At 34.5% G+C, this 12,549-nt stretch overlaps 1 protein-coding gene across 2 annotated transcripts in view; it reads left to right on the top strand.

The window, feature by feature from the left end:
• Positions 1 to 12,549, top strand: part of mtor (mechanistic target of rapamycin kinase) — a 272,554-nt gene that overhangs the window by 32,890 nt on the left and 227,115 nt on the right. For both annotated transcript variants that reach the window (XM_051903439.1, XM_051903440.1), the window contains 5 exons: positions 2,816 to 2,950; positions 3,736 to 3,865; positions 5,181 to 5,431; positions 7,647 to 7,733; positions 9,521 to 9,688. In XM_051903439.1, coding sequence (XP_051759399.1) covers positions 2,816 to 2,950; positions 3,736 to 3,865; positions 5,181 to 5,431; positions 7,647 to 7,733; positions 9,521 to 9,688 — 771 coding nt within the window. The remainder of the gene's footprint in view (positions 1 to 2,815; positions 2,951 to 3,735; positions 3,866 to 5,180; positions 5,432 to 7,646; positions 7,734 to 9,520; positions 9,689 to 12,549) is intronic.

Below are 12,549 nucleotides of genomic sequence, written 5' to 3' on the forward strand. Positions count from 1 at the left end.
CTTCAGGCCCATTGTTATGTTTTTTTTTTTTCTTCCATTTGGTAGTGTGATACAAGGTTTGGCAGTTTCATTAACCTCAGTGAGATTGGACCAAATTCAGCAAATAGATTTTGTGTGTTTTGAATGTTATACGGTATGTCAAGGATTTATTGTCCATTTATTAAAGCTAACCTGCAAAAATGACCCAGGAGTCATCATGTTTTAGATGTCACAACCTTTAGGTCATTAACATATGACCACCAACATTTATATATCAAGACCTGCTCAGTATTCTTAAAAACCTGGTCTATACAAAAGAGCAACAGTGCTGCCTATAGTTGCCTGGTGCTTGGAGGACAGCCAATTGTAATGAAAAACAAATGTATGGAATTTCCAGCTAAATCCGTCCTTACAGCTCTAAAATGTAAAACGATATTATAGGTTGATCAAAGTGTATTTGGGTAAAGACATGGTTTGAATGGAAGATGGGTTTTTTTTCACTCTCTCATTAATAACATTTTATTAATAAAAAAAAAAAAAAAAAAATACAGTGTAGCTTTAATATCCTTTGCTTTTTGTCTCAATCTGGTGGTAAGCTTATGCTGTTCTTAACAGAAAAAAAAAGTATTCTCTGTTAAAAAATAAAAGATGTACTTTTATGCACATCTATTTTCTTGCCTCTGAAGCAGTTTGATTTTTGTCCTTTGCAAAGCACTGTGGGTAATTAAAGGCACTTTTCCTTCTCCATAACAACAATGGAAACATTCTGATGTACTTGCATACTTCGATAATATTTGGAGGCAGTCTAGAGTGCACGCTTTGAGTCTGAAAGGTTTTATAGTCCTGTTATGAGGTGCAGTCAGATGTCTTCAACATTTACAAAACTTTACACAAGGCTTTCATTCTTGGTGTGACGTTGTGAGATTCTGCTTTAGCAATCAGGAGTGTTGTAGAGTTTGGATGATTTAGGTTAGTTTTAGGTTGCTCGAGGTTCACAGAAGCTCATGTAACTAAATACTTTACCTTCTTTGGACTGTGTCTTGGGCTTTATTTGTCTTTTTAGATTAATGTTAAAAAATCGTTTTCTCAATAAAACAGCTTAAAAGTGCACTCAGTAATATATCCTTACTGAAAAAAAAGAAAGAAATAAATGTATAGTGCTTTTGTTTCAGTAGGTTTAAAATCACGTATACCCACATGATAAAGACTCCAGTCCTGCCAGTAGATTAATAAAAAAGTTTTAATTTGCAAGTAGCAGGTAACCTCATGAAGACAAGCTTATTGAGATCAGATGATCAGCTGAATACAGCTCATTTCATCTCAGTAACCGCTCTGACAATAGTTATGTTTTCATTCACCTATTTTTATGCACATTTTGAGCTATTGTAAAAAAAAAAAAAAATGCTGGATGGAACACCAAGAATTTGAAAAATGTGCATAAAAGACATATATATATATATATATATATATATATATATATATATATATATATATATATATATATATATAAACTTGTATATAACTTTAATAAAGACTGATACATTTTTATCCTATAAGAAGACATGCACATAAACTACAATTTAAAATATATTGTATTTAATGGCTAAATTCCTCAATATGCAACAAAAAACTCGAGTGACTTTGCCTTAACAGTGGATGTGATTGGATAACTTAACCAGTGGACCAATTTCATTGCACAGCATCTCAAATGTTGGTTTGATCATTCTGAAATGCCTGAGCCTTCACTGATTGCAGCAACTTCAATTTTTATTACAGGTATTTTGCACCATTTTCCCAGGAAGTGACTATTTTGTTCTCTTGAACACATGGGATGGAAATGGTGCTTTATTCGCAAATGTTTGATGTGATATTCCAGTTTTGTGCACAAGTTAAATTCGCAGCTTTGGATGGAAGATTTTGAATGAGTTGCATCCACACCACTACGTGTCAGTATAAGTCCAAAATGACTGCAATATTAGTGAACCCAAAACAATTTTTGCAGCATCCGAAATCCCATACTGTCTGAGTAGCTACTACATTTAACGAAGAACAAGCTTTGCAAGCTTAAATGTTCTATATAGTATGAATGTTGTATGAAATCCAGATGTATTACATCCAACATGCGGCTTTATCATGTAATCTACAGTGTCAGTTCCCTCATGGTATATGAAAGTGTCTATTGGATGAATCTTTACGGAAGTATTAGGCTATTCTGGTACTTTTCCCCCTACTATTTTATAAATACTATGAATTCGGACATACTGCTCATTCCATGTACTGCTTTTCACCTACTATGTAGTAGGGAAGTAGACATATTTGGACACACTGATTGAGTGCACTTTTAATATTGCTACACAGAGCTGACCAATGTAAATAAAAAATATTTGGATATTTTTCATTCTTTTGATGATATTTATTATCTTGATATTTGTGCATTTGTTCTGAAATTGTTTAAAAATTGTTTACTTTTTTCTTTCTCAGAGAGACCATAATTTCAATAAATTCATTGTTGCAGAATTACTTCAAGATGTTTAATGTATTGAGAAATAATGGTAAAATCTAGTAAAAATATGGCGTTTTCCACTGATTTATATTCAACAATATAACTTTCTCATACATTTCTAATTCACTGTCAGGAAATACTGGAAAAGGATAGTGAAGCTAATGTAACGATGCAGCATTTAGAAATGTTAAAGACCAAATACAAAACCTATTAAAATCATCCTGATGTTCATGATAATGTTGCTTTATTCTATATAGCCAAAAACCTATTATGGATATTTGGCAATCATAAATAAAATAAACAATAACACACTATTGTCTTCTGTCCCACCAGGTGGCACTTTGGACTTTGGGTCAACAAGTAGCCAGTACTGGGTATGTGGTGGAGCCATACAGGAAGTACCCATCTCTACTAGAGGTGCTACTCAACTTCCTGAAGACAGAACAGAACCAGGGGATTAGGAGAGAGGTAGTGATTTCTATTCTTGTCATTGAATGCAATGTTCAATGAATTTGGGTACAACAAAGGAAATTCCACCTCAAGTCAAGGTTTAGTTATTTTAGTTTTCTTTCTTTTTTTTCTTTTTTCTTTTTTTTAGCAATGATCATTGAATAATCTTAAAAAGGAAGAAAATTTGTGCAATAAATAAATTAAAACAAAAACAAATAAGAATGACTAAATGTGAAACAGGTTTACACATTTAGCATAAATTAAACAATTACTTATTAGGGCTAAATAGTTTGGGACAAAATGTTGATTTGTAGTTTTTGATAAACTGATGTTTTTCCATTCATATATATATATATATATATATATATATTTTTTTAGCTTGATGAATGCAGTCAACAGTTTGTATAAAAATTAAGAAAATTGAATAAGACTGTTTACTGTTTTAATGAGGGTATTTATGCTTTAACAGGGATGTACGCAAAATATGGGGCACAGCTAAAAATTATTTTTGGTAAATCATTAATTTGTTAATTTGTTAATAGAACAGATCTTAAATGATGACACTGTTGTGTGATAATTGATAATTGTTTAATACAAGAGTATACATTCATTTGATGTGCTTAAAAATAGCTACTTGTCATCTGTTAAATTTATGTCAGAAAATATTTTTATTCTTACATATTTAACAGTTTTCTCTCCAGAGAAAATGGAATTTGCTTTAAAAAAATTATGGGACTTGTACTCTAGAATGTTAAGCCATTTCCATTTTTAAGTTGAAGTTGTGCTGCTTTCCCTTTTGTTAGGCTATACGTGTGTTAGGTCTGCTTGGAGCTCTGGATCCCTACAAACACAAGGTGAATATCGGTATGATTGACCAGTCTCGCGATGCTTCGGCTGTCAGCCTCTCAGAGTCCAAGTCCAGCCAGGATTCAGGTGATCAGATGCACCCATAGCTTGTTTGAGCATGCAGGTCTAGACACAATGGGCTCTAAGCATGCTAATGTGAGTTCACATCAACACAATTAATCACAGATGCATAGAAGAGGCCGTCCATCCAACACACGTTCTCCAGAGCAAACAGAGCACATCTGCATACACAGATTTATCTTTCCAGAAACACAGCCAGCATTGCTGAGTAGCGTGCTCACAGATTTGTATGGACATTTCATCCTTATATTGATGACTCTCTTTGTAGAATTTTTTTTTTTTTTTTTTTTTTTTTTTGCAATTCTGTGCTCTCTATAAACATACAATAAAGTCTTTTAAAGGTATGATTAAAGTTTATCAAATTACAAGTTGTTTTCCACCCATATCGTTCTTTTCCTCATTTCATATGCATGTGCCCAAAAGCCAGAACAAACAGTTCTCAGTTATCAGACAAAGACGTTTCTTCTCCCTCTGAACACAGTGTACAACATGTCCACTATTTCTCAATTCCAGAACCTTAATGGAATGTTCCCTCAATACAAGTTATAACAGCATTTGTGGCATAATGTGCCAAAAAATAATTTAGTAATTCTTTTCAGCTTGTTTCTCTCCATCGTTCTGATGCTGTTTTACTTTGGCTCTAGAGTCACATACATTTATCTGTACTAGTCACATGACATTTGAGACTGATTGGCTTAAAAATGTTCTGTGGTTCCATGAGCAAAGATTGAAGATTTGAGTGGGTTGTTAGTATTACAGCTCCTCATGGCAAGTGTTTGGCCTCATTAGTCGTTCTTCAGAGTATCAGTCCACCAACTCAGACTTTCATCTCCTGTTGTGCAGAGAGAATAAATAGTTTTAACAGCAGGGCCTCATAAAGAAGCATGCAGCAGGAAGTGTGGATATCTCTCGAGTGATGCATTAGAATAAAGTAAAGGTCACTGTCTGGGGCAGCTCTGTCTGGGTCTGTACTTTTTCTCCAGTTTCACTTCAAGAAAAATATTCTCATAGGCAGAGAACTGCCTGCTGACCCTCTTATTGTAATAACAGAGCAATAGGAAGGTGAGCTCAGTGAATAGTGGCAGGAAGAAAGTTTATACACAGCTGTCAGGATCTTGAATAATTTTGGTCAGTAGCTTATGTAGAAGACTTTCATTACTAATATTATATTTGTCACAAAATATTTTATATTTTATTATACACATGAAACGCTTGCTATTCTTCATGCAAAATATAATGACCTTTGTCACTAAACCATACCCCCTGCAGCCACCACCCTGACTTTCACATCTAACATTTTGAATGTTATTATTCTCAACAGCTGACTACAGTACCAGTGAGATGTTGGTCAACATGGGCAACCTGCCACTTGATGAGTTTTACCCAGCAGTTGCCATAGTGACTTTGATGCGTATCCTACGTGACCCGTCGCTGTCCAATCACCACACCATGGTGGTGCAGGCTGTCACCTTCATTTTCAAATCGCTTGGCCTGAAATGTGTGCAGTTCCTGCCTCAGGTTATGCCCACCTTTCTCAACGTCATCAGAGTGTGTGATGCCAGCATCAGAGAGGTACAATTCTGTAAATGAAAATCGCAGAACTTTTTGAGTGCATTGAGTTTCTGTTGAGCTTTCTGGACACTTTTGAGCTTTCTTTTGTTTATGAGGTAATGCTTTCTATAAAAAAAAAAAAAAAAAAAAAAAAAAAAAAATACAATTTAACGTTAAAGCATAAATCAGATGAAACCCAGAAATGCATCACACAGAAGTGCAAAAACACGTTGATGCTTTGCCATTGCATTGCATCACGTGTTCTTCTGTTACTATGGTGTATTGTCTGCTAAAGCTGGGGACACACTTAACAGCTAACTGAATCATTTTAAGCCTGAAATGAACACACTTACAGACTGTTTCCTTCAACTGAAGTGGATTTTAAAGGGTTAGTTCACCCCAAAATGAAAATTCTGTCATTAATTGCTTACCTTCATATTGTTCCAAACACGTAAGACTTTCGTTCATCTTCAGAACACAAATTAAGATATTTTTGATGACAGAATGCTGTCAGATTTCCTTCCATAGACTTTGCAAATACCACTTTGACGCTTCAAAAACTTCATAAAGACATCGAAAAACTAATCCATATGAAATGAGCAGTTTAGTACAAATTTTCTAAAGAGAATTGATCGCTTGTTATGACGAACAGATTTAATATAGGCTTTTACTCGCATGTAAACATTGATCAGCGAACATAAGCAGAAGCTCAACCGAACGTGATTAACACACAAGAACAAACGCTCAAACGTGCTGCGTAACCAATGAGGTTCATTTTCGTGTGTTACGCAGCAAGTTTGAGCTTCCAGAAGAGGTTTGTTCTCGCACGTGGGCCAGAATAAAATTCTATATGAAAATCCCACATTTCTGCCACAATCCCATGGTTTCAGTTAGTGTTACTACAGTAAATCATGGTAAATGTTGGTGACTTGTGGATTGAAAAGCATTCTAACTGTATAGTAAACTGTATAGTGGCCTAACGTTTCTTCCGTTTTCGACGCGAGTGTTGTTGAGAATGTCAGCACTGATTCATCTGGCTTTAAACTAGTTTAAATTACGAGGCATTTGATTTGTGGATTGTATGGGAGAACTCGAGCACTTCTCACTGGATCTGACAGTGCTCTTTAGTGGTCGCGTGATTGAGTCGGTCAGCGAGTAAATGCATTCGCTGTAAGCTCTTGCACATGGCTCATTTGCCATCTGATGAATCATGATTCATGAGCTTAGGCTACCCCCGAAATTACCTTGTCTGCCCATCCCAAAAGCATACAGGGTCATTAGTAGAATGCAATACATGACGTTCTAGGGTCTTTAAAAAATTGGTACAGTAAAAATGCTCAAACTGTGGATTTCGTTTAACCATTAGATTAGCTTTGTGTCTAGCCCCAATGGCATTAATGTCCATACAGTAAGTGCTGTCTGTCGTGACATGTAGACGGCGAGCATAGGCTAAATGGTATAAGTAACTAGATTAAGATACTAGTAACTTGATATTTATAGAGAACAACTTTGAGATTTCTGCAGCATTGACAGGATTCATTAAGTATGCCTCGATGGTCTGTGAGGGAATATTGTGAGTTGGTCTTCCTAACTTGGGACAGGACAAATAAATAACTTTGAAAATCCATTGCACTGGCTAGTCATGTTGCCGAGCTCCCCCCATAGCCCTTGACTGACATTTCAGGGGAACATCTTATTTTAATTTGATTTATCATTTGCATTGTCAGTTTTAGCTTTTGATTTGCGATTTGGGATGTTGATTTGAGCATTTGATATATCGTTTGAGATGGTTTAAATAATTGATTTATCATTTGGACATTGTAATATAGTTTTAATTATGACAGGGTTATAGATCGATAATGAAATATCATACACAATGTATTTAATTTTATTTTATGAAACATATAGTTGATGCTTCATTAAATGAGGAAATTAAATTGCATTTAACATTTTATTCATAACTTGAGCTGCCATTTTGAGAATTTAAGTGTTTATTATTTGATTATTTGATCATTTGATTTAATTTGAATTTTGTTAGGAAAAAAATTCCACACCTGGAATATTTCTTCAACTTGAAGTTGACATCAAATCAACATGTACAGTAGCCTACTTCTGATTTTGGAATTGTCTAGCAATTAAGTTTTGGTTGTACCTATCCTGTTATCTTTTTCTCTGTGCATCTTTCTCTAATTTTAGTCTCTGATTTTTTTTTTTTTTTTTTTTTTTTCTTCTTCAGTTCCTTTTCCAGCAGATGGGGATGGTTGTGTGCTTTGTCAAGATCCACATCCGGCCATACATGGATGATATCTTCACGCTAATCCGGGTGAGAGATTCATTCACACATCATCTCAGTAAAACAAACTATTAGGCCTCAAAAATATGCACTTAATACTAGGGATGCACTGACACCATCGGTATCAGGCCTGATACTATGCTCTTGTACTTGTACTCATTAAAATGCTCCAATACCAAAAACCGATACCACACAGCATGTGTACAGTACAGTGTTGTGTCCAGACAAAGAAACACAGACAACAGAACAAACAGAGATATGAAGATTAAAAATGTCTATAAAGTAAATGGATCTAATTAATAGAATATTAAGAATAAATTCAGTATTTACACCTGTATAGCTACTGTGTACATGCTGAAAAGTGAAGGATGCTAAGTGGATTGAGCGCACAGCAGCATAGATGCGAGTGTGTCGACACATTCCTTTCTCACAGTCATTGCTGAAAAGTTTGTTGTTCGGTCTTTGCTATATGCCAGTAGCAAAGAAAGTAAAGCGATGCACCTATCACTAATGTTACTTGACGGTAAGGAGAGAGAGAGAGAGCAGTTCTGTTGCATGTGCTTGATTTGCTGATCACTCACTCAACACACACGTGTCAGTTGTATTAAAACTAAAAACTCTTGAATTTGCATATGTCGTGTGAATTGAAGATCAGATTTGTATTCTTTTTGTGGAGACACATTTATGTGGAAAAGTGTAAATTAAACCGTTTTAACGGACAGCTATCTGATCAGTAAAAACACATTAAGTGTTAATAGGCCCCTAAAGTCTTTGACACTTTTTCCTTTTGTGCCTGTCTTAGTACTCAACAAGTAGAGAATATTGGATGCCTTATGAAGTACTTGATTCACTCTTTCCACTCACATCATTAACTCCCAATTCCACATTTTTTCGCTGCTATTCAGCATCGCTGTTGAACTTGCAGTGCCAGTGCAAAAATAATTTATTTGTTACTGTCATTTGGTAATTTATTTATTTTAATTAGTTTGTGAATTTGTTAATTGTGTGTAATGCAAAACAACATTATAATAAATATTAATATACAGTCAAACCAAAATTTATTCAGATACCTTGAACATTTCATTCATTATGATAGTTTATTCACTATAGTTTAAAAAAATGGTAATAAAATATGACAAGATCTCAGAGTTAAACTGTATCAGAAAAAAATAATCTTAATTATGTCAGATAACACTTAAGCAAAACATGGTCAGGTCAAAGTGTCTGAATAATTTTTGGTCCCAAATTTTTATAAATTTTACTGGTAGTCCTCTGTATGAAGAATTTTTCGGGTATAATATGTCACAGTTTACTTTATTTTGCTACACTTACTTACATAAATTAACTATAGTGTCCTGCACCCACTAGTAAAAAAATATAAAAAGTGTCTGACTGTATGCTGTAATATATTGACAGTCAACACAAATTTCTATTAAGTTGTCTTTGTTAAATGAATGCTAAAATGAACATATAGCTCAATGTGTCAGTTGATTCTTTTTTTTTTTTAATGAACCAGTTTAACCGATTGGAGGCAGAATCAAAGCAGAGTCATCAGTTTGAATCACGGACTGGCTAAATTGACTCTGATAACTCAGATAAATCACTTGCTTCTTAAAACGCAATTAACCAAGAATTAGTGCTGTGTTTACTGTCTGTACTGAGTAATACAGAGTTTTATTTGTTTGTATAAATAGTATTTTATTATTAAAAAACAAAAACGTATTTCATAACACAAAAAATTGGGGAAGATGTTGCCACCCGCTGCAAAAACAAACTCATGTAGGGAACACTGGGATATGGTGTTTTCTCTTCTACAGGAATACTGGACTCCAAACAACCCCATGCAGAACACCATTATTTTGTTGATTGAGCAGATTGTGGTGGCACTAGGTGGAGAATTCAAACTCTACCTGCCACAGCTCATCCCACATATGCTGCGAGTCTTCATGCACGACAACAGCACTGGACGTAGTGTCACCATTAAGGTAAATGCATACACTGATATGAGTATTAAAGTAGCAATGCTTTAAACTAGGTTTGGGAAATAATCGAATCACCAATGCATTGAAATTCTTTCTCAAAAGATTGTAGATTGATACACATAGTATTGTTACAACTGCATATAAGCCTACATGATTTTTACATATTATATATTACATTTTATAAGTTTTCCATCATTAATGCATATTTATGCACAGTTTTCTGAAATTAGGGTTTAACTTTCATGGGAGCAATTGCGTTTTGTCATATAGCAAAGTGATGCACACTTTGCATCACAGTTTCAGAGTTAAAACAGTCAGTCAGTAACCGACTGTTCATGAGAATACTTGCCAAAATGGCATTTTGGCATTTCGACATTTTTGTGTGTAGGGTATAAAGTGGTGCAGGTATGACGTAAATTTGTAGGCCAAAACACGGAAACGAGTTAGCATTTTAGCACTTCCGTTTCCATTGTCCCGAAATCAATTTGTTTTTTGAATGGGTTTTGGTTAAATGGCTGAAATAAGGTCTGTGGTTAGCACAAGCTCAAGATACTATCATGTTTTATTCTATGACATAAAATACGAAATGTGTTGAAGATATTAAATTTTTGAATGTAGTGCTCCATTCGTGTTTGACTGAAATTATGTAATTTCAGTCAAATACATGCTATTTTTGCTGTGTCAAAAAACAAAACAAAAAAAACATACAGTACAATATGCTATAAATGGTAATTCATGTATGTAAATGTGCACTTCTTTAACAATAAAACAAGGTGATGTAGCTGTTTTGGAAAAATTAGTAAAGAATACCCATCAGAGCAGCAATCGTTCTCTCCTACACCATGTTTAAAGTTTATGACAAAGTTTATGAAACCCGCGTGTCAAAATTATCTCTGAGATTCTCAGTAGTAAATAAAACTTGAGAGGGCATTCATGTCCAATTTCCGGCTAGGAAACTTATATTTAGGATCATTCTTGATAGCATGTGAAGGCAGCATTACACAAGTTATATCCCTGTGAAAAACTGCCTTGAGCAGCCCAATGTTATGGCAGTTTGTGTTTTACTCGGTTTCTTCTCTTCTTGTACTATTTCGATGCTGTTGCTAATTAATGGCACACAGCATGAAAATTAATTATGAATTTCATTGTTGATGTTTTGATTGAGTTTTTTATAAAATCTAAAAGTTTCATAAAATTTAATTAACACAGAATTTGTCCAATAAATATAAATATTACATGCAACCAAAGAACTTAACTTAAAGAAAAACACACAAAAAACATTTACCCATTTGCATCTGCAGAAAGCACCCGTTGCACATTTTGTCCTGAGATAATGTCACATTTTATGACATGTCGACTGTTACACACTTCGACACAATATTTAATTTCACAATTTACTCATCTTCTACCATTCTATTTAGTGTTTCAACAATAAAACCTTCGGAGCCCGGGTAGTCACCTGTAGGAGGGAAAAAAAAAAAAACAAGGGTCATTAGTCCGTCGCCACAGTTTTGAAATCAGTCCCCTCACTTTATAAACTATGCTCACAGATTCTTAAAGATTCCCTCAGTGTAACAAATCACGCCCACAGATTAATAAACCATACCTGGCGTGTCATAATACAAACAATAAATTACATTTTGGAACATGGAACAACATGGAAATATGTGTTTTTGTTTAGTTGCTTATGTATTTGCTGTCCATGTGTCTCTCTTCACGAGACACAAATAACTTCTGTGTAATGAAGTCATCAAGCGCACAATAGCACAGAAAAAGACAGTAGCCTACTCTTGAAAAATTAATAACAAGTATAATTAATTGTATGGAATGTGGTCACCCACCGGTAGAAAAAAAATTTGGCACTTACGATGATGATGATGATTATTATTATTATTATTATTATTAGCCTGTTATTATTTTACTACATTATCATGTAAATGATACAGTTGAGTTGTTGAGTACAGTTTGCGAAACTGTGGGAACGGATTGCGAAAGTTTGCGCACGGATTATGAATTTGTGGGTACAAATCTGAGCACATGAATTGGAAATTCGTGGGTACCGTTTATTAATCCATGGTAAAATTTGAAGTTGAAGTTTAACTGCATTTTATTTAAAAATCATCTGGTACATCAGTGAGCATACTGACTCGTGATGCCATTTTGTTTGATCTACATTAAAAACAGTGGCCTGGTTAGAAAGAATCGCCAAGTTTTCTGCAGTAAACCAGCATAGATTAACTTGTCCAGCTCTGTGATAGACTGTTAACATACAAGTCATTGGCACCATTGAAGTTGATAAATTGAAATTTAATTAAATGTTAAAGCCTTAAGATCTCAGAACTGTCATTTGTCATGGTGATGTCAGTTTGGCAGCAAAAGGAATTCTTAATTGCTAGGTGCATTCTTTACTGTATATCGATTAATTTCTTATGTATTTAAGAGCTAAAACTATAAGCACTTCTTTCCTAGTAATCAAACAGCAAACATCTCTCTGAGTGTCTGTGTAGTAAGCTGTGCTTTAAAGAAGTCTTGTAAGAAATCTGCTTTGGGTCAGTAATAGTTATGCTGGAGCTAACGAGATTACCATTTACAGTAATAATTTTAATAGTTTTTCTATGTAAACGTGCTAGCTTGCTTCATCAGCATATCACAAATGACTGTTATGTCTTGAGACCCTGTCTTTTCCATTCATCAACAGTTTGTTTTGGGTACTATTGTGCAGCGTCTCATTTTTAAAAGCAAAAATGTGTTCTGTGAGATCAGCCCCCTACGCCTATCACTCAGAAATCAAACAGTGTTGTCAGATTAGACAGATAGTAAAGCTAAAGTGGTTCTCCTCACCCAGGCAGATGAAGAAAACAGTG

This window comes from Ctenopharyngodon idella, chromosome 8 (assembly GCF_019924925.1).
Source record: "Ctenopharyngodon idella isolate HZGC_01 chromosome 8, HZGC01, whole genome shotgun sequence".
Taxonomy (NCBI): Eukaryota; Metazoa; Chordata; class Actinopteri; order Cypriniformes; family Xenocyprididae; genus Ctenopharyngodon; species Ctenopharyngodon idella.